Source organism: Leptonotus elevatus, chromosome 1 (assembly GCF_054856555.1).
Source record: "Leptonotus elevatus isolate MCC_2025b chromosome 1, RoL_Lele_1.0, whole genome shotgun sequence".
NCBI classification, from domain to species: domain Eukaryota; kingdom Metazoa; phylum Chordata; class Actinopteri; order Syngnathiformes; family Syngnathidae; genus Leptonotus; species Leptonotus elevatus.
The window spans coordinates 36,795,242-36,820,690 of NC_141239.1; the positions used below are offsets into that span (position 1 = coordinate 36,795,242).

The 25,449-nt window shown below is 39.4% G+C and overlaps 1 protein-coding gene and 1 long non-coding RNA gene across 3 annotated transcripts; both read right to left on the reverse strand.

Moving 5' to 3' along the window:
- Positions 1-105: 105 nt before the first annotated feature.
- On the reverse strand, positions 106-24,612 carry tcea1 (transcription elongation factor A (SII), 1). Of its 2 annotated transcripts, none has more exons than XM_086096168.1 (10): positions 24,376-24,612; positions 23,942-24,004; positions 22,911-23,016; positions 22,037-22,133; positions 21,794-21,939; positions 7,628-7,684; positions 7,335-7,489; positions 2,993-3,139; positions 2,843-2,914; positions 106-822 (listed from the first exon to the last, which is right to left on the reverse strand). In XM_086096168.1, the coding sequence occupies exons 1-10, from the start codon at positions 24,448-24,450 to the stop codon at positions 814-816; spliced, it is 927 nt and encodes a 308-aa protein (XP_085952294.1). In that variant the 5' UTR covers positions 24,451-24,612; the 3' UTR covers positions 106-813. The 2 variants fall into 2 exon arrangements, with proteins under 2 accessions (XP_085952294.1, XP_085952284.1); XM_086096158.1 differs by having other exon boundaries at positions 21,794-21,942.
- LOC147181899 (uncharacterized) lies at positions 7,691-21,086 on the reverse strand. The gene is made up of 4 exons (XR_015097211.1): positions 19,113-21,086; positions 17,509-17,567; positions 13,834-14,099; positions 7,691-13,755 (listed from the first exon to the last, which is right to left on the reverse strand). It is a non-coding gene; the product is annotated as an uncharacterized LOC147181899 (long non-coding RNA).
- Positions 24,613-25,449: the final 837 nt, after the last annotated feature.

Here is a 25,449-nt window from a genome sequence, read left to right on the forward strand (position 1 = left end):
ACATGTAGTTGTTTTATATGCAATGTGTAATACTTTGTTTTATGTTTAATTTAACAGAAAACTTGAAATGGGAGTGGCATTAAACAGCAAATGAGCTGAACCGAATTCACTGCTGCCATACAGCACTCTTATCTCAAGTTTATTCTTGTACATCAGAGATTTTAAAAAAAATAATAATAAAATAAAAAATAAAAGTCAAATGATGGCTCTTATTTCAAAAAACAAAACTTGGAAGAGTCACCCTTAACTTTAGGCACCACTGTATATAAAAAAAAAATGCTCAACATAATCTGTATTCAGTTTCACGTGATGTACTTGAATCCACCATGATGATCCCTGAAAAGTTTTTTTTTTTTTTTTTTTTTTTTTAAATCAAATGGATTACACTTTATTCGGGAAATTAAATAAAACAATGTGGTGTTGTTGTGGAGGGAAAGCATAACAACACTGTCCACGGTGTTAAATCTACATATATAAAAAATTGCTGATAAAAGAAAAACTCAAGCTTGATTGCATACATCTATTAAGTTGGAAACGACTATTAACAATAGTAAAAGATTGCATTTGACGGTGGTGGTGGTGGCGGTGGCGGCGGCAGAGACTTACAATTAGCTCAAACTATGAACAGGAGACTTTAGTCCAATTCAAAGCCAAGTGGCATCCTTTACACAGTCTGGTGTACAACGTATACACCTCATGATAAAAAAGAAAAACAGAAAAAGAAAAAGCTCCCATCTGAGGCCCATTGACAGGATCTGGTCCAGGAATTTTGCTACTCATCCAAGCGCCAAAGGAAGATAGATACCTGCACACTCAACAAAACTAGGACAAACACAAAGAAAAACTACATATTAATGCATATAAAAAATTTCAAGCAAAAATAATTTTAAAATAAAAACATAATTAAAATAATAATAATAACAATAATATTTCTGTTCAATAACTTCCGCCATTACAGAACAAGATATTGAAACAAAACCTTTTTTTCTTGTTTGAATTATTATTATTTTTAATATACGCATGTTTTTTTCATGTCAGTCAATTCTCATGTGTAGTGGGGGTGCCTTATGAGTGATTTTTCCTTCCTGATCGTGATGCATTTGTAAAAGGGTCATAAATCTTAAACCGGTTTAGCTAAACAATTATGTTGGAGTAAACTTATGATAGTGTCGTCGTCAAAATTTCCTATTGTGATCAAAATCAACAGAGGCCAGATTATCTTCTCTGAAAAATAATCATGAGTGATTAGCTGTAGCTGGGGGTAGCATGGGGTGTGCTAAGAGTGACCCTCCCTTCCCCCCCCCCCCCCCATCCCTCTCCGATCCATTAGGAAAATTAAAACCTCTTCAAACAACTTTGTAAAGTTACCAACACAATAACGTGCCATTTAGAGATGGCCATTAAAGTCATTTATGCAATCATCGAGCATAGTTTGAGCATTTTGCCACTCCTCTGATCAAAGTCAGCAAAAGTCTGATTAGATGCTCATGAAAGATGACCCTGAACAACTATCCTGTGGTGAGGGTTAAGAGTTTTGTATAATATGTATTTTATGAACAAATGAAAAAAAGATTTAAAAAATTGCCATTAATTTCATGATTTTTTAAGGAAAATGCTATATTGGGATATATAGGTCTTTCTTTAAAATGATCTAAAGCAGTGGTCGCCAACCACCGGGCCGTAGACCAGTACCGGGCCATGGGCTACTTTGGATCGGGCCGCAGAGTTGAAAGAATAATAAAAAATAAAAATAAAACTTACTGTACTGTACTGGTGAATTGATTAGTTGAGGCTCAAAAATATTTTATTTTGAAAAGTGACTGGATCCTCTCTGTTAACGACGGACTCTTGACGCACGTCAAGATGCTAATTATCTCAGTCGTGTAGCGCTGATGCTAGTCAACAAGTTAGCAAAATGAGTAAAAAACAGACATATTTTGAAAATTTCTTTGCAACGAAGAAAAGGCCCAGTGATGAGACAACACAGAAGCCTATGACCAAGAAGAAAAAGAAAGGTCCATGCATGGACTTACAGCTACAGGTGATTCCCACACAAGATGGCCTGTTCTGCGGCAAGCGGCTCTTAATTTAGCGTTATGGTGTGTGTTATTCATGGACTTTAGATTTGTTCTGTGGTGCCTTGTTATGTTGGCGCATTTAAGGAGGGTGCTGCTAATATAATTATATAAAAATGTGGCTTCACATTTAATTCACCCATGGAATGCTGGGAAGATGGGGAGTTCCAGGTGGGAATGTTTGTTTTGATTGACTGAACGGAAGTAGTTGGTCCGGTTAGCTTCCCTCACGCATCAAAGTGAAGTGTTTCGTTACCCTGAAAGCTGATGTCAATAAAGCGCCAGCACTTGGCTCCGTGGTTTGACACTCCGCCTCCTGTCACACTGCTCACTACAATGTCTACAAAAAAACCCAGTTTTTGTGTTGCTCGTATCATTCATAAGCATTACCATAGTGACCTCACCATATTAAAGCGTTGTAGCCTTTTATTCATTATTTATTAAGCCGCTGAATAGCCTTGTTCTCCTTCATTTCTTTTACTACTACTATGACTACTTTTTCTTTGATGTATTTTCCTAGGTTAAAAAAAATGCATAGGCCGTTCTACACCGTTGTCAGAGCTTCAAAGTACTTTCACCACCTCCTAGAACTTCAAAGGACAATAAAAAGCAAAAACCTTTCTAAAAAAACCGAAATAAAATGTTTTTATTTAATCTGACAAGTGATTTTATGTCAGTTCTAAGACTCTTGTTTTGGTATTGTCTCTTTCAACATTTTTGAAGACAAAGGGGAATTCATAGATTGCTAAATAAATACAGCAACAAACCTTCCATCTATTTCCGCATTCATTGCAGAAGACAAACGTGGTCATGGGCTCATCAGCACTGCGAGTTTGAACCTGGAAAACACCAAAAAAGATCAGTTTGTTTGACGATCCAAAAGCGGCATGCAACATAGTATGCTGATGCTAACATACCTGTGTGTAGGTGCAGCATTTGCCCTTGCACTTTCCACAGGTGAACAGATCCGTCTGCGTGCCCCCTGTGGTGGCCATCTGGTGGTCTCGGACTGCTTCTTTGGTCAAGTTCTTCCTCATCTCTTTCAGCTCGTCACTGGCCATTTCCTGCACGAATCAGGAAAAGCGACATTATTACTCTGACAGTTCTTTCCAAATTGATCTGAAATATACCTGAACATAAGATATAAAAATAAAAAACAACATTGATTTTATTATTTTGTCAAATGTGACCCTCCAGCACAAAGCAGATTACTTGTGTCAAATTTAAGATATTGAGATGTATCATTTTCTGAAAGGGTATTAAAAGTGCTTTCCAATTATGTATAGATTGTAGAAATTAGGGTAAGACCGATTATCGGCTGGGACGATTATCGGTACCGATATTTGGCATTTTGACAAATATTGGCATCGGCCTTTTTGTGAATCTGAAGGCCGATAAAGCTGGTATCTCACTGAGCAGTAAATGCTTGCGAACATAGCGAATTTGGGGTTTTCATCGGGAATTGTATAATGTTTACAGTTTTTACTTGTCGTGAACACATTTGGAACATATTCAGACAATTTTTCTTTTGAAACGTTTTACGAACCCTAACGAAAACCCCAAATTAGCCACATTCGAATGCATTTGTTGCAAGGGACTTTTCATTTATGGATCTATTTAAAATTCTACTTTATAAAAAACAGGAACGCCCTACACTTTTTATTTAAAAAAATTAATTAATTAAAAAATTATGTTGACATGTAAAAAATGTTTTATTTACAGTAGAACATTTTAGGGATTTATTTACTTGCTTGGTTTTTAATTTAGCTTAACACATGCTAATGACCCTGGAAGCTCCCTGCAATTTTTGTTATAATTTTGTAGCAAATACATCTGTCAATATAGATTAAAAGAAAATGTTTTTTTTACGCTAATATTTTCTCTTTTACTGCAAATGAATATCAGCTTAAATTATGGTTTATCGGCCTCCTTGACTACTAACAATATGTATCGGTATTGGCTTTGAACAAACCATATCGGTCTATCACTAGTAGAAATATGAAAATATGTGATGAAGATGTGTCAATTTAAGTATCAGGAATTAAGTAGATAATTAAAAAAAAATGGGAAAATTGTGATCAATGTTGCTGAAATGTACTCATTATCAATGCATATCAGCATCAGCACAAAAATAAATGAAATTAGTCCAAATTATATCCCATAATTACAGATACAGGAACTTGTATATAAAAAAAATAATTTAATTCTGAGCAATATTATATATATATATATATATATATATATATATATATATATTGTGCATATTACACATATTATTATTATTAGCTTGGCGGGCCGCCAGAGACCCTGGGGGAAATTGATGCGTGTAGATTTAAAAGGTGGATCTGGATCTGAAAAGCGTGAAGTTTGTCGAAAAGGGTGTTTCCTCAAAAAGGCCCCAATTAAACAGTGCACCTTGAATAAATACTTATTTTACCTAAAACACAGAAACATTCGTCGTATTTTGGTTGAAAACAAAAAACAAACAAATTTGGAGCTACACTGAGCCCCGCGCCACGTATAGTCAAAATCTGCAAGTAATTGGTGGCCCCATTAAAAGATTTGTAATTGATACCACATGACGGCAGCAGAGCACTTCTTTTGTCTTAATCAGGGGTAGGTTCTAGAGAGCTGCAGTCGTTCGTGTTTTAGATGTCTCCCTCTTCCAACACAGGTGAGGATCGTTATCAGGCTTCTCCCGAGCTTGCTGATGAGCCGATCATTTGAATCAACTGTGTTGGAGGAGGGATACATCTAAAACATGCAGGACTGCGGCTCCCTCGGGCCAGGGCTGCCTACCCCTGGTCTAAATAAAACTTCGACTCCCTTCAACATAGTTCCATGGCACACAGATGCCAATAAAGTAATACTTATTGCTTTGACCTGAGCACAATAACAGGTAAATGTGCAAATGCTGAACCGACGAATATGAGGAGGAATTTACTTTTAGTGGTGCAAGGAATCATCTTTGATCCGTACGCATCAAGCACCACATTTCGGGCCGCACAGGACTCGCGGATTGGTTGGTGGAAAAAAATCCTATACTTTCACATGAAGGCAACATGAACAGCCCACATTCACTATAATAGCAGCAGAGCAAGTCGAAAACCCTCATGGATCATTAACTCTTTGACCGCCATAAACGTTATAAAACGTTTAGTAAAAACCTACGGAAGGGCGCCGAGGACGTTAAAAGACGTTCACTATGTTTTTTTTTGGAAACGGGTGGAGAAAAGCCTTGGGCAGCTGTGCTGAAAGTATCAAGCAGATCTAGTTAGTAAAATGACTCGTTTTGGCCCCTAGATGGCAGCGATGACTCTCTTTGCACAAGGCTGGATGGGCCGCCCACCGTGGGCGTCAGGAGAAGACGTGAGGCGGAGCTAGAGTGTTGAGGAGACAATGGCTGATGATGCAACAATGGCTGATGAAGCAACCGGTTGCAAGCAGCTCACGCTTGAGCATTTTTTTCAAAGACGGAAAGCATCGATCAATACTAAAAAGCGCATTGACGTCGACGATGATGATGACTCCGAGCTTGACGCCAAAGTTGGAAGCCTTGACGCGACCGTTATGATCACGTAGTAAGCCTCACCGGCTAGCGCGGCTAGCGCTGCTAACGCCGGAAAACGCGCAGCACAACCGACCGGGTATTCGATCGGGCGAAGGAGAGTTGTCGAAAAGCATCGACCAATGCACATTGATGATGATGATGATGATGGTGAATCCCGAGGTTGACGCCACAGTTGGACGCCACAGTTGGACGCGGCCTTTATTCTCACGTTATAAAGCATCACCGGCTAGCGCTGCTAACGCCGGAGCTGCACATGCGGACTTTCGGTCGGACAATGAAGAGTACCCCGAGTCCAATGCATATTCATCGGAGGAGCGGGTACAGTCTGATCACGGAGAAGACACTGGTTCTGGACTACGATGCCACTGGCACTGACGGCATCCCTTTTCTGAAAACGTCTGGCAGTCAAAGAGTTAAAGTCGCATGCATGGGAGCATTTTAGCTAGGGGTGAAATGAGTCCTCAAACTAATGATGCAGGATTTTTTCACACCGTCAATCATACATGTCAAGGAAGCTGCAAACGTACTCAACGTCACACGCCGCCAACTCTAAGGCTAACTTCAAAATAAAGCTTCCCAAATAATACACATTGACACCAATGCAATGCCTGGCAGCGTGACCACTAGTTTGACTTCCCTTTTCGACATATCTGCTTACATTATCAACGTTTTTATTGAAATTACATATTTTCTACCAGCATCATCATAATGCCATCTCAAAAGTATATTCAATCGTTAGTTTAGGACGCTAAGAAACCGCTAGTTAATTACGCCGTCATCGTATGATATGGCACAAGTCTCCGGGATTCTTGGCTAGCAGCTAGCTGTTACTATTAGCAATGAGTGCCTTGATGGCAACAGTAGTTCGACAACTGTTGCTTGGTTTGCTTTCTTTACCTTGCTTTTCAATATTGTGGACCTACGCTACTTTGTAATTCACTCTCCATGTTTTGCTTTGCGCAACGGCCACGAAATATACAGATATGTTTTAAGCCCATTTTTAAAATTGACTCTAAATTGCACGGGCCCTGTTGCATATGGCGCACTATCCACTACACCATCCATTCATTTATATTCGTCTGCGCAAATGTTTTACATGTAGTTTATACCTGTGTCAGCCAATGGATTTTAAGACAGCCAATTGTCATTTCATTGCACTTTGGCATTGCAAATGTGAAGAATAATTGATTGCTTTGAATTCATTTGGACAGAATGTTTATTAATAAAGGCTACTTTTGTCATTATCCCATGGAGGGAGGCCTCATAGAAAGTGGCCGTGCGTTTAGTCCGCAGAGGCACGCAATGACGTCAAACCGTGCCAATAGTTCGTTTTCTCAGGTTGAGAGGGGCTGGTGCTTGGAGAGCAGAATAACCTAGAATTTCTTATACAGGGGCGAATGGAGAAAAACACAACTTTGGTCATGTTTTTGGTGAGGAATTAGTTTTTGTCCTCATTTTTTTATTTTACAAATCCCTTTTACACTTATTTGATTTTATTTTATTTCCCAAAAAAATCTGATTCATGACTCAAATCGAACTGTGACTTTTGGGATCCGTTGCACCACTAGTTACTGAACTTGTGATTCAAAGACCTGAAAAAAAACCACACAAACAACTGTGCTATTCTCTGCAGTTGAATTAACATCCTACAGACTACCTTATGAGGAAATAGCATGGAGTGTTTCTACCTCTGCGGTCATCTTGGCCATGCGCTCGGGGGTGACGCTCCCGCAAAGCACCGTCCTCCTCAAGTTTGGGTTCTTCATGTCTTTCAGGTTGGAGATTCGGCTGCGCACACGGTTCTTGTACTTCATGTCCGTGTTCTTGAACTCTTGGAATATGCGTGAGGAGGGGCAGTTAAGGAAACAAAAGCAACTGCGCTTGCTATATATATATATATATATATATATATATATTTTTTTTTTTAACCCCCACCACCACACGTAGCAGACTCGTCTCATGCTTTAATCGAGAAGGATATATTCCTCAATCTGCGCTCCAAGTTCGTCACAGTCGGCACCGATGGCGATGTAGTCGTCTGCAAAGGAAGGGAGAAGCTACTGCGTGAATGGAATGAACATCTGAACCTCTAACTACTAGTACTACAACTTTTACTACTGTTACAGCTACTGTACAGTACATGTCATAGTGTTTCCCAACCAGGGGTATGCATACTGCTTGGGCTCTGTGAGCACATTACAGGGGGTACCTGAAAACATTTAGTAATATATTTCCAAGAACAATTAGGGCTGTGTGCACCCTACTCCCTATATAGTGGCCTACTAAGGGGTCACGGCATTTTGTAGGGATGTCCGAATGTGCAAAAGAAAAAAATGTAGGGCACTCAAAATTACCCACAATGCACTTTGAAAAGTAGTGAACATCGATGGTCACTGAAACGGTTGAAATGTATTAGTGTTGTTCCGATACCGTTTTTTGGCCACCGATACCGATTCCGATACCCAGTTCTGCAGTATTGGCCGATGCCGATACGTGCCAATACATAGGTTGGTGTTGTTTTTCAACATGAAAAAGCTGCCCTGCCATTGGTTCAGAGCATTCAAGGACCAATAGGATATCTTGGCTTGACATGCAGTGAACATGTCGTGCACAAGCAAGACACAAGAGGCTGCATTTAAAGTCCTATATTAGCGTCGGAAATAATGGTATCGACATGTTACTTGTTAGTACTTGCTGATACCACTGTTTTGATGCAGTATTGGGGCCTCTCCCGATACTGGTATCGGAACAACAATAATATTTATATGTACCACAATGCATTGTGAGCATGAAAAAAAAATGACAGTGACAGCGCAAGCACAAGAATCAAAGCACTACTTTAACTGTATACTACAGACATAATGAATTCGTTGTAGTTGAAATTATGTACAACAAAGGAAATAAATACTCAAAACATTTTCATTCACAATAAACAGTAGGGAGATTTATGCGCCGCTGCGTCATGACATGTACCATGATAACGTGATATGCGAGGAGAAAGTAGTCAGCTGGCTGTTCGAATCGCCAAACAGAATGAGGGCACTATATATTAGGCCATTATATAGTGCGGGACGAGATTGACCATTTGCACGTGACGTCACAGCCCTCATAGAAACGCCCCTTCCCGGACAGCGGACGGCAAAAGAACCACTTACCTCATAGAGTTCCATTAAATCTCGTATAGCGTATAGTTCTGCATCTAATTGATTATCTTCTAAAATGGTCATATCTTGCATGTGCGGTCGGTTGTACAAATAGACAAGAAAAAGGGTGTAAACCAAACTTAGCTTTTTATCGCATACCTACTGATGAAGATAAAATACGTAGATCGTAGCAGCCGGACACGAGAGGCAGCCCTCAACAGTATTTACGTGTTTGCAGAGATCTTCTTTTACGAGGTTAGTAGATCAATGTTCATATATTTTACTAGCAAACATACACTGACTTTGACAGAAACTGTAAGAGGAGTCGAATTACGTGTTTTAAATCACATACGAGCCAGATAGTTGGCATCCACTCCCAACTGCACATACACACAGCTTAATTTTTAAGTGTACATTCTTCATAACTATTAAGTAGTGCATTTGACTGTTTAATAATAGGGGATTTGGCCTTTGTGCTTGGAGATTTTCATTCTGGAGCTCAATCTTTCGGAGTCATAATCATGAAATTACTGCATAGCTTGCCACTACGATAGTCATTTGTTCAAAGCTAATCAACATAATAACACATCACAGCGTTTCAATACAGAACGGAATGTGTAAAAATAAGTCAGTTAGCATGATAATCAACTTTTACCTTTGCCATTACGAGGTACATGTGAGCATAGCATCCCGTCCCATAGACCGCCAGCGACTTTGAAATCAGCCCCAGTGTAAGGAGGAGATACGGCATTGACAACGTAATGATATAGGTCGTGCGCTGTGAATTCCGGCAAAGTCGGTGATTTGATTAACTTGGTAAAAACAGCAGGCAACAGAAGGTAAGGGGCTGTTTTCAAACTAGCGATCTCCAACTTAAGTAAATATCGTTTAATTAGTAAAATAACAGTCGCTAAGTCCTTCCATTCAACAGTCATTTGCTTCCGCCGTCTATCATAGAGCAGTCACGTGATCACTTGGCGTCGGTGAATGAAGAATTAGGGTGGACATTTGGACAGTTGTGCTGTTTTTATTTACACAAATATTTTCTTAAAAAGGAAAGTTTAGAGCTATTTTATATTGCTCTTAAATGCATTGTTCCTGATATTTAAGTTATAAAAGCCTGTTAAAGGGGATTCAAAGGAGCTCCAATAAGCGGTTCAGGAAATTCAGAATAAGAGTTACTAATATATAACAAAGGTGGATTAATTCTGTATTCTGATTAGTATTTTTATTTATTTATAGCTATTATTATTATGACTATAATTATTCATTTTCAAAGCAACATTTTTATTTTGGATGTAAAAAGAATGCCTAAGAATTAAATGCTAAAATTAAGGCAACAAAATAAAATGATTTTCCATTTAATAATCATTGTTAAAGGTGCATTGAGCAATTCAAAAAGTTAATATTAAAGCTTTTTCTACATCATGTGCGCTCCACCAATGCCCAAATGAGTACAAAGAGCCCTGACTTTTACTCAAACGGTGCCTATCAATTTGTATCTTCCCTTCAGTGTTCGCCCCGAACATGCCAGTTTCTTGGGTTAGGGGTGGGGAGTTGTGGAGTGACGCCATGCACAAAGCTTATCACAGAGGCTGCAGTTACGCCTAAGGCCAAAGGTGGCGGTCGCGATTAAAGAAATTATCCTTTAAGTTCTACTTTTGGAGAGTCATCAACACACGAGTGAAACGGTACTGTAAGGATTATTACAGTCATAACGATGACCAATTATCGCTACAGTATGACAAAAAGGTTTGGGGGTACACAAGCCAAAAGATTGGGAACCACTGGTATTTGTTACTAGTAGGGCTAGGTATTGCCAACAACCTCACGATACTATATGTACATATGTATCTCAATATATGGCCTTCAAGGCGATACGTATCCCGATATTTTACATTAATTTACTGCATTTTTATTATAAAAGTCAGACGTGTATATATATATGATATGATATGTTTATTGTGCTGGATGGCAAAAATGTTTGTTAGCAGCTATTCTGGTTATTACCAAATGGCATGCCTTGTCTAAATGTGCGCGCACTGCAGAGCAAGGAGCAGCTTTCACAGACACACTGGGAAACTTTATGAATAGGCATGGGACGATATGAACAAAAATATCAAAGTATTAAAATTACAGCTCTAAAATGTGCAAAAAGTACAACCAGCATTTTTTTCATGTAACACATTCTATTTTGTTTTTAAACAAAATATAGGAAAATTGGTACATTAAGAAATATGTACCATGTTAAGTTTATAAGTAAATAAATGTTGATATTCTTCCTCTGTTTTAATTTTTCTTAGCAAGACAGTGTCCAATCATTGGTGAGCTATTTTTAAAACAGACTTCATACGTACACTTTTTTTTAATAAGTGCAATGCAAACAAGGCACTCATGTCTCTTTCCTCGCTCCTGCGGCATATGCACTAATTGATGGCAATTAACTTCAAAGCTGCTGCTTGTTTGTTTTTTTAAGTACAATGCAAGCTGTTAAAGCATAACCTGGCAATAGCCAGATTTAATGCTGGGCAATATGGGGAAAACATTATATCATGATATGGGCCATTTTATATCACGATAACAATATGCCACGATGTATATATTTTCAGTTTTTCCATACAAAAATATACAACATACTTAGCTTACATTTTCACATTTTATTTGTAAGTGACATTAAAGAGAACGTCACAAACGAATCCAGTAGTGCTGCAATATAAAATTCTAAATGTTAACAAAAGGAAGCACAGTAGCCTACACATTTTTATAAGGCATAACAAATAAAGTCCAGACATTTTCGGCAATAAATTAAATGCAACTAAAAATATTTTTCAAAGTGCAGTTTCAAATTTCTTATGTGTGTAGCTTTGTAGTGCAGCTATAGTAGATCAACAGTACCTAACAATATTTGCATGTGGCAAATGCAATAGTATCAAAAATAAACACAAACATTCTGTTTTATAGAATCTGTGGCCTTGTAGTTCAGCCAGAGCAGTAAATTATTTGTATACAACATTACTATGCGAACAATTCAGAGGTATAAAAATGAAAACAAACCTCTACATTTTGTTTCCAGTTCCAGAAATATGTTTGTTTGGTTTTGTTTTAGTCATTTTTTCCTTTCGGACACATTATTACAGGTTACATCGATCACATAATATCATCTGCAACATTAACATCCGAAAGAAGGGCTGACGGGTAGAAGCCATGTCTTATTAGTAACCCATCCCCATCGATTCTTACTATATGCATCAGTCATATACATTGATTATGATAGTCATTGATTCATATCATTATCAATCCGTATTTTCTTCTTAGAAGAAGAGTTTTCTTTTGTTTGAATGAAGATCCGACAGTCTTTTATCCATGCGTTATGATAAATCCATTCTTTCTCAATTGTCGCGCCCTTCTGGCAATGTCAGCATTTCATTTTGTGTGAGAGAGGAAAAAGAGCAATCTTTTTCTTCCTGTCAACAAACCTGATCAGGACTGCCGGTGGTCGTGTCCACCCCCAGTTGGAAGCGAAAAGCACGTCTGAATTGCACTGGATCCACAATTAATTGTTGAGTTGTCACTTACTGTTCGACAGTCTCCTTCGCTGAAGCTTGGTCAGAATTAACTGCACTTGTGTTGGCCGCAGCTCGGTTGAATCTGGATACCTGTAACTATCACATCGTTGATTCGAAGATTCTGTTCCAAATCATCCACTTTTTATTCCAAGATGACAATGCGTCGATCTTTTTCTTGTGTCTCTTTCTTCAACTGCTGAATTTCCTACAGAAGTGGCTCGAAGCTCTTTTTCATTTCAAGTATTTCGGTGACCATTTCGTTGAGTTTTGCAAGAGAAGATTTTATCTCCTCAATTTTCGCCAGCTCTTTTTCCGCCATGCATATTGCAACAATGTAGTTAAAAATCACAATGTCAACAAAATAGTTAGAAGTTACGAGCGAGTGCAGGAGCAAGTACAGATACGTCCTTCCTCGACAGATGAGTCCTTGATTTTCTTGAAGTAGTCTAGTAGTGTGCACAAAACTAGCAAATGAAATACTTGAAATTAAATATCAGTCACCAAACATAACTCTGTTTAAGGCACCATCATCAATTGTCAATAAAAGTGCTAACATAACGGGCTGGGCTACATGTGGATGTAGATATAAATCACAAGTTAAGGGCCAGGAAGGTAAGTTGGTCAACTGTCAGGCGTAAGACATGACCTCTTGCACGAGACAATGTTTCCACTCGCACTGAAGACCCGCTCGGATGAAGCACTATTAGCAGGAATGCAAAGGTACTTCTTGGCAAGCATGGCTGCTGATGGGAAGGTCACCTTGTGCACCTTCCACCAAGGTCACCTTGTGCACCTTCCACCATTCCAGGGGGTTGGCCTCTAAGTCAAGTACAGGTGCCTGGAGATACATGATGAGCTCTGCTTCAATGCATGCTCTGGTTGGCTGGGAGTGAGCAGTACCTTGTCCTGCGTGTCCTTTAAAAAGCTGCCCAGATTTTTCTTCTTTGCGGGATGGGTAAGTTCTGTATTGGCCTCTGTAGCCACTTTAGCTGGTAGTGAGAAGGTTGTTGCTTTTAAGGCATTTTCATGTGCCAGGATGTTCTCCATCTCTGCAGCAGCTTTTGTCTTGATAAAGTCTACCCTCTCTTCCTTCATGTAAGGCATCTTAAATCGTGGGTCGACAAGCGTTGACATGTCAGGGAGGTTGTTGGTGGTCTCATCGTCATACTTTTCATTGAGGTATTTGAGGATACCCTTTTTCATAGCTTTTGTTAGCTCTGTGTCCTCATCTGGTGGTTGATTATTTTTTATTGTTTAAGAGGTGCAGTACTGGCTTCACATAAGACACTGATGTATTCATCCCCCGACAAAGCGTCAGTAACCATCATGAGAGGACTTAGTGCCTTACTTATGGATTCAAGCAGTGCCATGTCTTGCCAGCTTGGTACTAGATATCTCACCTGAATCAAAGAGTAGAGGAGGTGAATCAAGGTTGCAAACACAATCAGAAATAGGATGAAAATTAGCAGCTGTCTCACCTTCTTGTCAGCAAGGAGGAGCTGTGATAATGCTTTCTCCTGCTCCAGGAACCTATCAATCATCTTCTGCCGTGAGCCCCGACGCGTGGGGGTTTCTGTGGTGAGCTGATGAGGAGTTAAGTCCAGCCCTGCATGAGCCTTGGCCAGCACACTTTCTATCTTTGCTGAGTTGGAGAAGGCGCTCACCACCTCCTTGCAAACCCCAACAGCGCGTTCCACAGCCTGTTTCTGGGATGCTTGGAGAGCTTTCAGACCAGCCTCTGTTTCTATAAGGAGAGTATGCAAGCAGTAATGTTTTGTAAGCAATTTTAATTTCATCATTTATTATTTAAATAATCATTTATTCATTCACTTTTCAACTTGCTTATCCTCACTAGGCTTGCGATCATTTTGTAGCTTATACTAGCTGATTTTTATTTAATTTTTTTTCTGATTTTTTAATGAAATTAATGAATTTAAAATGACTTCAAATAACAGCGCATAACAAATTAATTTTAATGTAAATCTAAAATTATGATTTACGGGGACTTCTGGTAATGACGGCTTACTGAGAGGACGTGCTCTCTTTCGCTCCGCTACCTTCCTTCAGAATCCTTAATTATACTCAGTGAACTCGACTCTACACTACGTGTGGGTCAGATGAGATGCCACTCTCACAAAAGAAACCCAGCAAAAGTTCCAGTAAGACGATGCAGTCCAAGTTGTCTGACTTCACTTCGAAAGTTAGGTCCGGGGCTAGCAATGAAGCTAACACGGATACACGCAAGAGAATGGAGGAGGAGGAGGAGAACAATCCCAAGAGGGAGATACGGTCGGCGACGCCAGCGCAATCCTGGCTGCAATTGCTAGTTTGAAATCTGATTTCTCCTCAGGATTAGCGAAGCGGAGACCCGGATGTCAACGGCAGAGGATGGCATTGCCACACTACAAGCAAAGGTGCACACGCTCGAAAATAAAAATAAAGGTCTTGAGCTGCGCACTGCTTTGACACTGGAAAGAGCCCATCGCATCGGTCGGATGAATACTTCTAGCAATGCTACACCGAGGACTCTCATTATGAAGTTTTTGAATTACAAGGATAAACTGATGAGAGCAGCCAGGGGGAAGGGACAGATTCTTTATAACAACCACCCAGTGAGATTCTACGATGACCTCGCAGCCGGTACACAAAAGCAGAAGGAGTTCGACGCCGTGAGACAATCACGAGCCATGGGGATTAGGTATGACATGATTCCTCTTGCGCAATTGCTTGTTACTCACAACGGACAGTCCCACATCTTTAACCAACCGGCTGAAGCAGTGGACTTTGTGAAGACATTGAAGGCAAAAAGTGGACCGGAGTGAGGTCAGATAATGATCACGTTGTAAAGGTGGTTAATCATAGAGCCATAACTATGTACAATTGAGGAGGGGAAAAAAAGAGTTTCCTTGACATACTGGATACAATGTGGTTTATATAATTGTGTTTTTTCTTTTTCATTACTCAAAGACGAGTTTTTTTTTTTGTTTATTTAGCGCAGTGCATTAAGGGGGCCAAGTATTCAGGTATGGTCAGTTGCTCCTCACTTTGTGTGGAACAGCATTTAGCCATTAGTTAGGTACATCTTGGGGGAGGGAAGTAGGTAAGAAGTTTAATGTTAAAGGGAGTTTGAGTGTTTATCATTATTATGGGCATTGGTTTTAATGTCCAGTGTTTTGAATCCCAAACGTTTCAAATACTCTTGCTACTCAAGTACCTATACATCATATTCACGCATTGACTATTTTCTAGCTTCTGGGGATCTGAGTCATAAAATAAAGGATTCTCAGTATGAAAGCATCTTAATATCCGACCATACACCAAATTCATTAATATATGAGGATTTAAGATTGCAGAGAGATCCCCCGACGGGGAGGTTGAAACAAAAGTGGCTTCTGGACTCAGAAGTTGTACCGTTTATGGACACTCAAATTTTTTTTAACCAATACGGATGAAACGTCACCCTTTATAAGGTGAGAATCTATTAAAGCTTACTTAAGGAGTCAGATAATTCGTTTTACTAGCCACAGGGCAAAACTGACTTGGCATGAAACAAAAAAGCTAAAAGAGGAGATTGCGACGCTTGAAGGGGAATATTATCAAACGTTATGTGCAGAGGTCCATCAAAAACTTCTGTTACTGAGAACGCAATATAACAAACTCTGCGCTTCTAAGGCAGCTTCACGTCTCCTACGCCTTAAACAAACATTTTACGGCCGAGGGGAAAAGTCTGGGAAAATACTGGCCTGGCGTCTACGACAATTAGAGAATGAGAAAGTTATTGCTTCAGTTAAAAACAGTGATGGACAGATCATAGTTGACCCTTTAGGAATTATAAAAATTACACAGACACAACACATATGGGACATGAACAAACTGTTTTTCTGGATTCCCTTCTCATACCCAAGATTCCAGGAATGTCGAGTTCAGATCTGGATGCTCCCATAACAAAGGGGGAAATATCCGAAGAAATAGACCGTATGAAAGTAGGCAAGGCTTCAGGCCCAGACGGAATTTGGTTGGAAATATGTACAACATTTTAAAATAAACTCCTTAGCTCTCTTTTCGACATGTTTTCTAATTGATTTGAAAAGGGAATTCTTCCTGTTCCATTAAGGAGCGTTGATAACTTTATTGCCCCAACCTGGTAAACCATGCACTGAATGCATAAATCTCAGACCAATAAGCCTCCTTAATGTGGATGTAAAAATACTTTGCAAAATTGTGGCTCGGAGACTGGAGAGAATATTACCTAATATTATAGCGGATGATCAGAATGGATTTATTGTACGCAGATAGGGATTTCACAATCTGAAACGAGTGCTGAATATTTTGTATAATTGGAAAGGGAAAACAGACATTGCTCTACTATCATTGGATGCTGAGAAAGCCTTTGATAGAGTTGAATGGCACTATTTATTTGAAATATTAGAACGATTTGGTTGTGGAAATATTTTCTGTCGGTAGGTAAAACTTCTTTACAATGAACCATATGCTGAAATTGTGACAAATGGAGTCATTTCTGAACCATTTCAAATTAAACGGGGATGTAGGCAAGGTTGCCCTTTGTCCCCCTTATTCATTTTAGCAATTGAACCGCTTGCCATCGCAGTGTGGTCTCATAAATCTATAACTGGTTTATGCATAGGCCAACAGGAACATAAAATGTCTTTATTTGCTGATGATGTTAGTCTTTTTATAAGGGAACTGAAAAAAATCCATCCCAGCCTTGTTAGATTGAATTAACATGTTTGGAAGGGTATCAGGGTATAAAGTAAATAAAGAAAAATATTCTCTTATGTTACTTAAAGAAGAAAGGACAAGGGCTGAAAATGATTTCCCATTTAAAATGGTAGAGTGGTTTTCATATTTGGGCATTAAGATCGTTCCATGTATAAAAGAGATAGCTATGGTTAACTATATCCCCATTATTGATTCCATTACTTCTTCACTAGACAGATGGAATTATTTGCTCTCATCACTTATAGCAAGAATCAATGTTCTCAAAACAAACATAATGCCTAAACTTATATATTTGTTTCAAAACATTCTGTTGCCACTTCCTACTAATCGATTTCCACACTTGAAGAGTATTTTTGCTCACTTTTTGTGGAATAATAGAAGGCCAAGGTTACGTCTGTTACTTTTGTACTTACCCTATGATAGAGGCGGCCTCCCTCTTCCTCAGTATTTGTACTCATCAAAAGTTACAATGCTAAAAAAATAAGACAAAAAAATCCTAGTTAAACACGTGATTGCAATTTGGTATCAGGTAAAAAAAAAAAAAAAAAAAGAGTGAATTGTCCTCTTTATCACACTTTAGCCCGATATGGGGCAATTATTTGTTCCCTCCAGCCAGAGCCAACCCTGGGTTCAGGAGTTGGGCTGAAAAAGGTTTGAAGACAGTAGGGTTCTCATGCGACCGGAAGGTGGAACTCTGATGTCATTTGACGAGTTGTTTGCCAACTATGATGTTCCTCGCAAACATCTATTTAAATATCTTCAGGTGAGAAACTTTATCAGATCGGCTCAAAATCAATGCACGTTGATTCCCAAGTTGTCCACCTTAGAAATGGAAATAAAAAAGAATTGCTATGGAAAGGGAATTATCTCCAAGTTATATAGAATGTTAGAAGCAGAATCTTCCGAGTCCTCTGTACAGAAACTTAATACCTGGAGGGAAAACTTACAGGAGGACTTTTCTTCAGAGGATTGGGAAAAGGCATGTGCTAAGGCAAAAGTAATGACTACCAATACTTGACGTAAATTGCTTCAGTATAATTGGCCAATGAGGACATAGGTGACACCATAAAAGCTTAAGTATAATGGTGTCATCCCTGACTGGTGTTTCAGGTGTGGGGAGGAAAAGGGGACATTCTTCCACTGTGTCTGGAAATGTAATAACTTTTCCACACTTTTAGCAAGAGTTTAAACAAGCCTTAGAAAACATATTGGATGTAAAACTAGTTCTGGAACCTAGGGTGTTTGTTTTAGGACTATATCATGATGGTCATCATGTCAAAAAAAAACCTGCTCTGGATTTATTTTCTCTGCTTGCAAAAAGAGTCATAGCACTCTCACGGAGGAGGACAAGTAAACCGAAGTTCATCGACTGAATTAACGAACTGTCCACAACTTTACCCATGGAAAAAATAACCTACATTATAAAAGGGAAACTGTCATTATTTCAAAGTATTTGGGGTCCATTTATACACTATCTGGAGAGTGTGGATCTTAGCCAATAAGCCTAAAGAGGCGTAATTTTTGGTGGTCCTCTGCAGTTCCTTAAACTAATACTCTTTCTACTGAGATTTAATTTATGTAATGTATTTTCAATGACTATAAGACGCACTTTAAAGTATTCAATGTTCTCAAAAATCGACGGTGCTCATAATCATGTGGTGCGCCTTGTGTGTGGACCAAGCTCCAAAAGATTTCTATCGACAATCTTGATGTTGGACAATATTCTTAGTTAGCCTGGACAATTCCTATCTCATGAGAACAATTTTGTGTTTTGTTTTACCTTGTTTTTTTAGTAAGTTGAAAGTTTTTTGGGGAAAATGTCAATAAATATATTTCTGGTAAAAAAAAAAATGATTTAAGTAACTATCAATGTAGTGATTTGATAAATGAATTAAGTAAATTATAATTATTTTTAAATGAATGATTGATAATACTAGTGGTATTGATGACTTAATCACAGCCTTTACAACTTAACTAAGTTTATGGTTTTATGACTGGACTATTGTGTTACACTTACCAATGGCTAGCTGGACTGTGCCCAAACCACTGTAGCCGTTGCCACTCATTCAGCTCCAGAGCAGATGTTACTTGTTGCATTATCTGTGGTGACACAGACGAGGTCTAAGGTGGCTTTTATCCAAGCTCCATGACTCCAGTAAATCTCTGAGACCTGTGCAGGTAAATACTTATTAATTGGCAGCCACTGTTGTACAAGCAGAACTACTCTAATACAGTGCAAATGACAGAACAGTACAATACAAGTCTTAGCTAAGAAAAACTCTCCACTTATAAATACATTAGTAAAATGAATATACAATAATAATAACAATAATAAGAATAAATTCAATTTGCAATGTACTTTTCATCAACATGATCTCTAAGTGCTACAGAGAAAAAAATGAAATCATGTTCATAATTAAATGTAAATAAATAGCGTTGTGATTTAAAAACAAAACAAAAAACAAGCAGACTGATATAAATAATTCATTGCAGGCACGGGTACCAACCTTGAGCTATAATGGCTCCGGTGTGCTAGTCTGGAAAATAGACTATCTGTAGACAGCGAGACCAAAAGTTCCACTCTTCATCGATGAAGTGGATTGTTAAAGAAATGGAGGGCTGCGTCACTCGGCTAGTCCACAGATCGGTAGTCAAGGCATAAAACGCCACTCTGCGAACCTCCTCTTCAACTTTGGCCCGGTAATTCCACATACAAGCGAGGCAACTCTACTCGAGTGAAGTACTTTCGACTAGGCATCACATACCCCGAGGAGTTGGAGATCCTGGAAGACTTTCTTCTCAACCAGATATACCAGGTGATCTTGCCTTTGGCAATCAAACACGCTTTTGCCTCGGTTACCTTTTTCCAGCGAGGTGAGTTTCTTTCATACGGGGTGGCCCGCGCAAAGCACTCCTGTAATGTTTGGTTGACTTTGTTTTTTTTTCTTCTTGCATTTTGTTCTGGATTCACTGATATTATCTTTGTTGGCTTGCATCTGTAGGATAGCCATGTGCTCTTTTTCGTGCTTCATCTCAAGGTGATAAAATAGGTTTGTTGTCTTCGCTTCAGGTGCTAAACTGTTCCTGTGGCACAACTTGCATATTACTGTTTTCTGCTTCACATTGGACTTCGTGAAACCAAAATGCAACCAAACAAGAGATGTACCCCCTTTGTGCTTCTTTCTGTGGAGTTGAAGATGCAACTTCTTCTATTTCAGGGGCCGTTGTTTTGCCTTCTTCCTGCTCCATCGTCTGACTTGCGTGTGTGACTGCACGTGTTAAATAACGTAAAGCAGCGTGATGTCGCAAATCCACGGCAGCTGCTGTTAAACGTCACATCAACGATGCCGCAAAGTAAAACTAAATGACGTAAATTCTTCTGCAAAAGTTGTTTCTTACTCTTGTTTGGCACTTAAATTAACTGAGTGCATGCATAATGACAAAAATAATACTGTAGCGTTCTAATACTGCATACAGCATGGACATCTTTGTCTAAAAAGTGTGTAAATGACGATAGGTAAGAAAGGGCACGATATACATTTTTCTATTGTCATGGTGATATATATCGCGATACCGCCCAGCACTAGCCAGATTGATATTGTGATTCACTCAAGGGAGTTCTCCACAAAATCAATCTGGGACTGCTCCATGGTGCTTTGCTCGGGAAAGGGGGGACATTCTGTACAATACTTCGAGCTGATTGGACAATGTTTGTTTTGACCGATCACGGCCACCGATGAAAATGTCGTCTTCGTTCTCGCCGTAGGGGAAAAAAAGCACGATCATCTTTATCAGCTAAAAATGCACGAAGGGCTGTTCAACATTCAACCGGTGAGTAATTATGCAATTATGCACATTAATTGCAGCGTCTATTCGTCCATGTTAGGTTTGTTTGTTTGCCCCGCGTTTTCGTCACAGCTGCCGCCCCCAAACACAATGTCGCTCTGTGATTGGTGGAAATCAACGGTCTCGGTACAAGATGTATTCTCCGGAACTCACCAATACCGCAAGAATTCAGCGTCCAGAGCGAGGTTAACAAAGGCACCCGTGTCTCCTCTGCTCCCTCCACCACCACCATCCTCCTCCTCATGCCTACACGTGCATGAGCGCAACTTCAAAGAGGCTGCTGTTCCTGCGCAAGCAACGCATCGTTAACTGCCTATTCAAAATTAATGAGCAATATCGATTCTGACGCATGCGTATCGATACGTGTATTGTAAGGAGGCCCGTAACGATATATTACCGCATCGATTTTTTTTAGCATACCCCTAGTTACTAGTGAGGCAAAGTGTGCATTAGCTGACAACTGCGTGCTAGTAGCACTAGTAACATAAAATTCTGCTACAGTAGTTAACATCTAGCACTTCACTAATAGTGCCAATAGTGCATAGATGTAAACAGTGCACAGTTTTGCTTCACTAGTAACGCAGTTCTACTAGTTTGTTGAATTGTTTTACTAGTAAGGAAAAAGTGCATACTAGTATATGGCACTAGCAGGATAATCAATGAATGCTGAAAGGGCTTTACCACACTATCTGGTACTGCTACCACTCTAAGTACATTGCTACTACCAGGGACACTGCACCAAAATCTGGCTAAATTTACTACTGCTACTACAACAATCACTACTACAACTACTACTATGACTACCACTACAACCAGTACTGCTGGTAATGCTAGTAATGCTAATATTGATACCTCCAGCCTGGAGTGCATTGGACAGCAGCTCTCTACACTTGATCCGTATGGAGTCAGCGGTGCCGGGAGCACGAGGAAAGGTGTTGATTAGCGAGTTGGTTGAGACGTCGGCGTGCTCGCTCTTGCTGCTCGAGTTACTGCTGGAGCTGCTGACGGGAAGCAACGCGACAACTTCAATACTCACACATTATAAAAGAAAACGAGCAGAAAACAGGACTCAAGAGACAAACGGCAGTTCGTTACCTTTCTTCTTTCGCCTCTGGACTTCCCTGCGAGGGAGATACAGGGGCCGTATCTTTCCTCTTGTCTTCTGAGGATTTGTCCCCACTTGCGGGCTCGTCTGCAAATACCAAGAAAGAAGAATTACATTAAGATAACTTCCTGCTCATTTAACAGTGAAAAGCAGTGGGATGAAAAATTCTAGTAGACATCCGACAGGCAGGTGAGACTGAATTCAAGTTGGCAATTTTCTAATGATGCAAAGAAAGGTCCGGATTATTACCGGCATCAAATATTGATCATGTTCATGTTGTCAGAGCATAAAGCGAGTCTTACAGTAGGGATGCACCGAAATCAAATATTTTTTTGTTGCCAAAACCGAAAATGAGAAGTGCTTGGCCGAAAACTGAAACGCCGGGAAAAAAATCATGCCAATTTGTTTTTATTATCATTGCATTTATTATAATTAATTACAATTATATTATTATTATAAAATATGTAGGCCTATTTAGCACGCGCATTTTAACAAAGCACAATATAAACTGAAATGCGTCCACACCACAGACATCAGAGACATGTTAGCGAAGGGTACATTAAACACCAAACGCGGGGTGAGCAACTGAGCATTTTCTGGCGGTGCAATTGCACTTTATAGTCAATGTACAGTAGTTCAAACCGGCCGTGCGGATGACGCCAATTAGGCTATTTGGAGCGGGACACAGTGCTGCACACTTAAAATCGGCACATTCATATATTCACCAATGTTTAAAAATAAATAAATTTCTTCGCACCAGCCAATCGGTTTTGGGAACGGACTGCTTACACACGCCGTCCTGTACAGATCTGCAGTCACCCGGAGTATATTATTTTCTTACATTTTAAACCCATTATAACTTACCCAAAAGCTTCTTCCATGATTTAATCAAAGACTTGGCTAGAGATGTCACCTCCTCATCTGTGCTCTGCTTACGGATGGCGTTAACAGACATCCCAATTCTGGTGGACTATAGTGGAAAAACACACAAATAATGAATAATTGAACGGTGGTGTCTTGTGATCCAAACAATTTGATTTGTGACCATCCTCATAACTCAAAACACTAATATCTTAAATCATCTTTCGCCAATTAAATGAATGTAAATGCAATTAATTAAGGATGCACGATAACATTAGTGACCGATAATTATGGGCAATTATCGACCCAAAAAGAAAGAAAGAAGGAAAACCACCAATAATAATAGACATGCCGCATTGTTTCATCTGTTGTGGTTGTCAATATGGCTCATGTTGTGCCCAAATCCTCAACCCTTCCTCTCTCCTATGGTAGTGTCGCATGTTTGTGACATCATAATGCGCGCTGCCTCGTGTTCACAGGAGATGCATCGTGGCAACATGTCGCCAGTGTGGCCTTTCTTTACTGTTTCCCCAAAATGTTAACCAGTTTTTTGTTGCATTTTTTTTAAAAACATGGCTGTTTTTGTTTTGGCGAACTTAAAAAGTGTCACAAGCAGATATACCGCAAATAATATATATATTATTGGCTCATCGATTATTGACATAGAAACTTTCTAAATTATTGGTTTATCGTATTGGTTGAAAATAGCCATTTTCATGGTGTTTTCTATATGTTAGCACAAATCCAGCTGGCCATTCTTAAGACAATGTTGTCTGATAGGTATAAACACATAAAGTGTAATTCTCTATGATTTATGTTTGATAGTAAACTTCAACTGGGAGTGGCATTAAACATCTTGAAGCCAATTTTTTCTTAAAGAAGAAGAAGAATTGTTCACTAATTGCCAAACTGCTGATTTTGGCAGATGTCTGATGCTGGCTCTTATTTCGGGGGAAACAACTCGTAAGTCGGTTCACTCGTAACTCAAAGCACGACCGCGCGCGCGCACACTATTGTGTGCTTTCTCAGGGTACCTGAAGTAGTTCCAGGGTCATAGGGACGCTGCGTAGCTCCTTCAGCAGGTCCAAAGCACCAGACTGGAAAGCAAAAACTCCAGTTAAACACAAGAAAGGTCTTAACAACACAGTCACACATTTTGATCAAAGCTCCGTCAAAGCTCCATTTTGTCAATATTGCACCGTGTTGTGGGTTTCGGTGCCGTTGTTGTTACTAGCGGCTAACAGTTAGCTCGAGGCTAAGTGTTTAAACATAACAACAGGTACGTTAGCTCCCACCGAGACGTCTTTTTACCACCATCAGGCGCTTGACGTTGAGTGAAACGGCTTAGCAGCAGCGAAAAAGTCACCATAAATGAGCATTATGTTGAAAGAGAGACACTTTTCTTTCTTTCTAGCTAACAGTTTAGCCTGGCTTGTATTCATTCTCATCACATTGCACCGCCGCTCACCCCGTTTTTCTTCTGCGCCATTTTGTCCATTTTCTTGGCGATTCTAATGATCTCCTCTTCCTCCCGCTTGCCCATGACGACAGGGGAGCCAAAAACGAAGCTCGCTGAGACACGGGGTGAAAAGAAAAAGAAGGGAAAGGCTGTCCCGGCTGGAGAGCACACCACTCCGATGAAGGCAGCGGCGCTCGAGCAGCGAGGCGGCGGAACCTAGAGCCTCGGCTGTGTAGCAGACCTGACTAATCGATGCAAGATGGACGCAGAGGCAGATAATCGAGACGGATAAATAAACCAACGACTCCGAAAAGGACTTCCTTCTCTTATCTTTTGCTACTTAAAAACATGATTAAAAAATGAACAGCATCTTTGATGATCGTTTGTTATTTGTTAGATTTAATTCATTTACTCAGCTTTCTCACCCCGTCTATAGAGGGCACCAAATCACCAGATGTAAACGAAACCAAACTTCCATCCATTGACTAGAGGAGATTCCATAATTGCCTTGATCATTTTTTAAAATGTAATTTTATTTTATTCCATAAGAGAAGAAAACAGGCATATGCTTACGTTGAAAACATAACAGTCGGATGAAAATGAGAAGAAGGAAGGACAAATAATCACAGAAAATTAATTCCATGCCACATAATTTTTTTCTTGTATTCTCTGTATTCAAATAAATCACCTAAGTCTTCTAAACGATTTTTAACCTACTTACAACCGTTTAATAATTATATATATTGCAATATAACAAAACAAGGAACTCATATTTACTCTTGTTTCTTTATTTAGGTTCCATAACTTCACACCTTTCACTACTATACTAATTTTTATCACTTAAGTTCAAGGTCTGGGTGTTTTCTGTACTTTACAAACAGGAGTTACTGTTTTTCAAGCTTTTTTTGTAACAGTCAAATCATAGAAAACCAATAATTTGATTTTATAGGACATAGCCTACTTTTGTGCTTAAGGGCTTTTAAAACATTAGTTTTCCTATATTTAAGTAAAGTTTTTAATGTTCAAACTGTGCATAGTGTTACAGTGGCTAGCAAAAAAACCGAAATATACTTTTTAGGAACA

What these genes read in the sequence shown, in the direction of transcription:
- tcea1 (XM_086096158.1), bottom strand. Translation starts at nt 24,450, where the DNA reads ATGGGCAAGCGGGAGGAAGAGGAGATCATTAGAATCGCCAAGAAAATG. An exon ending in ATCATGGAAGAAGCTTTTGG is followed by an intron (nt 22,134 to 22,910) that starts GTAAGTTATAAT and finishes TGGTATTTGCAG; the next exon opens with ACGAGCCCGCAAGTGGGGAC. An exon ending in CCAGAGGCGAAAGAAGAAAG is followed by an intron (nt 21,943 to 22,036) that starts GTAACGAACTGC and finishes GCTTCCCGTCAG; the next exon opens with CAGCTCCAGCAGTAACTCGA.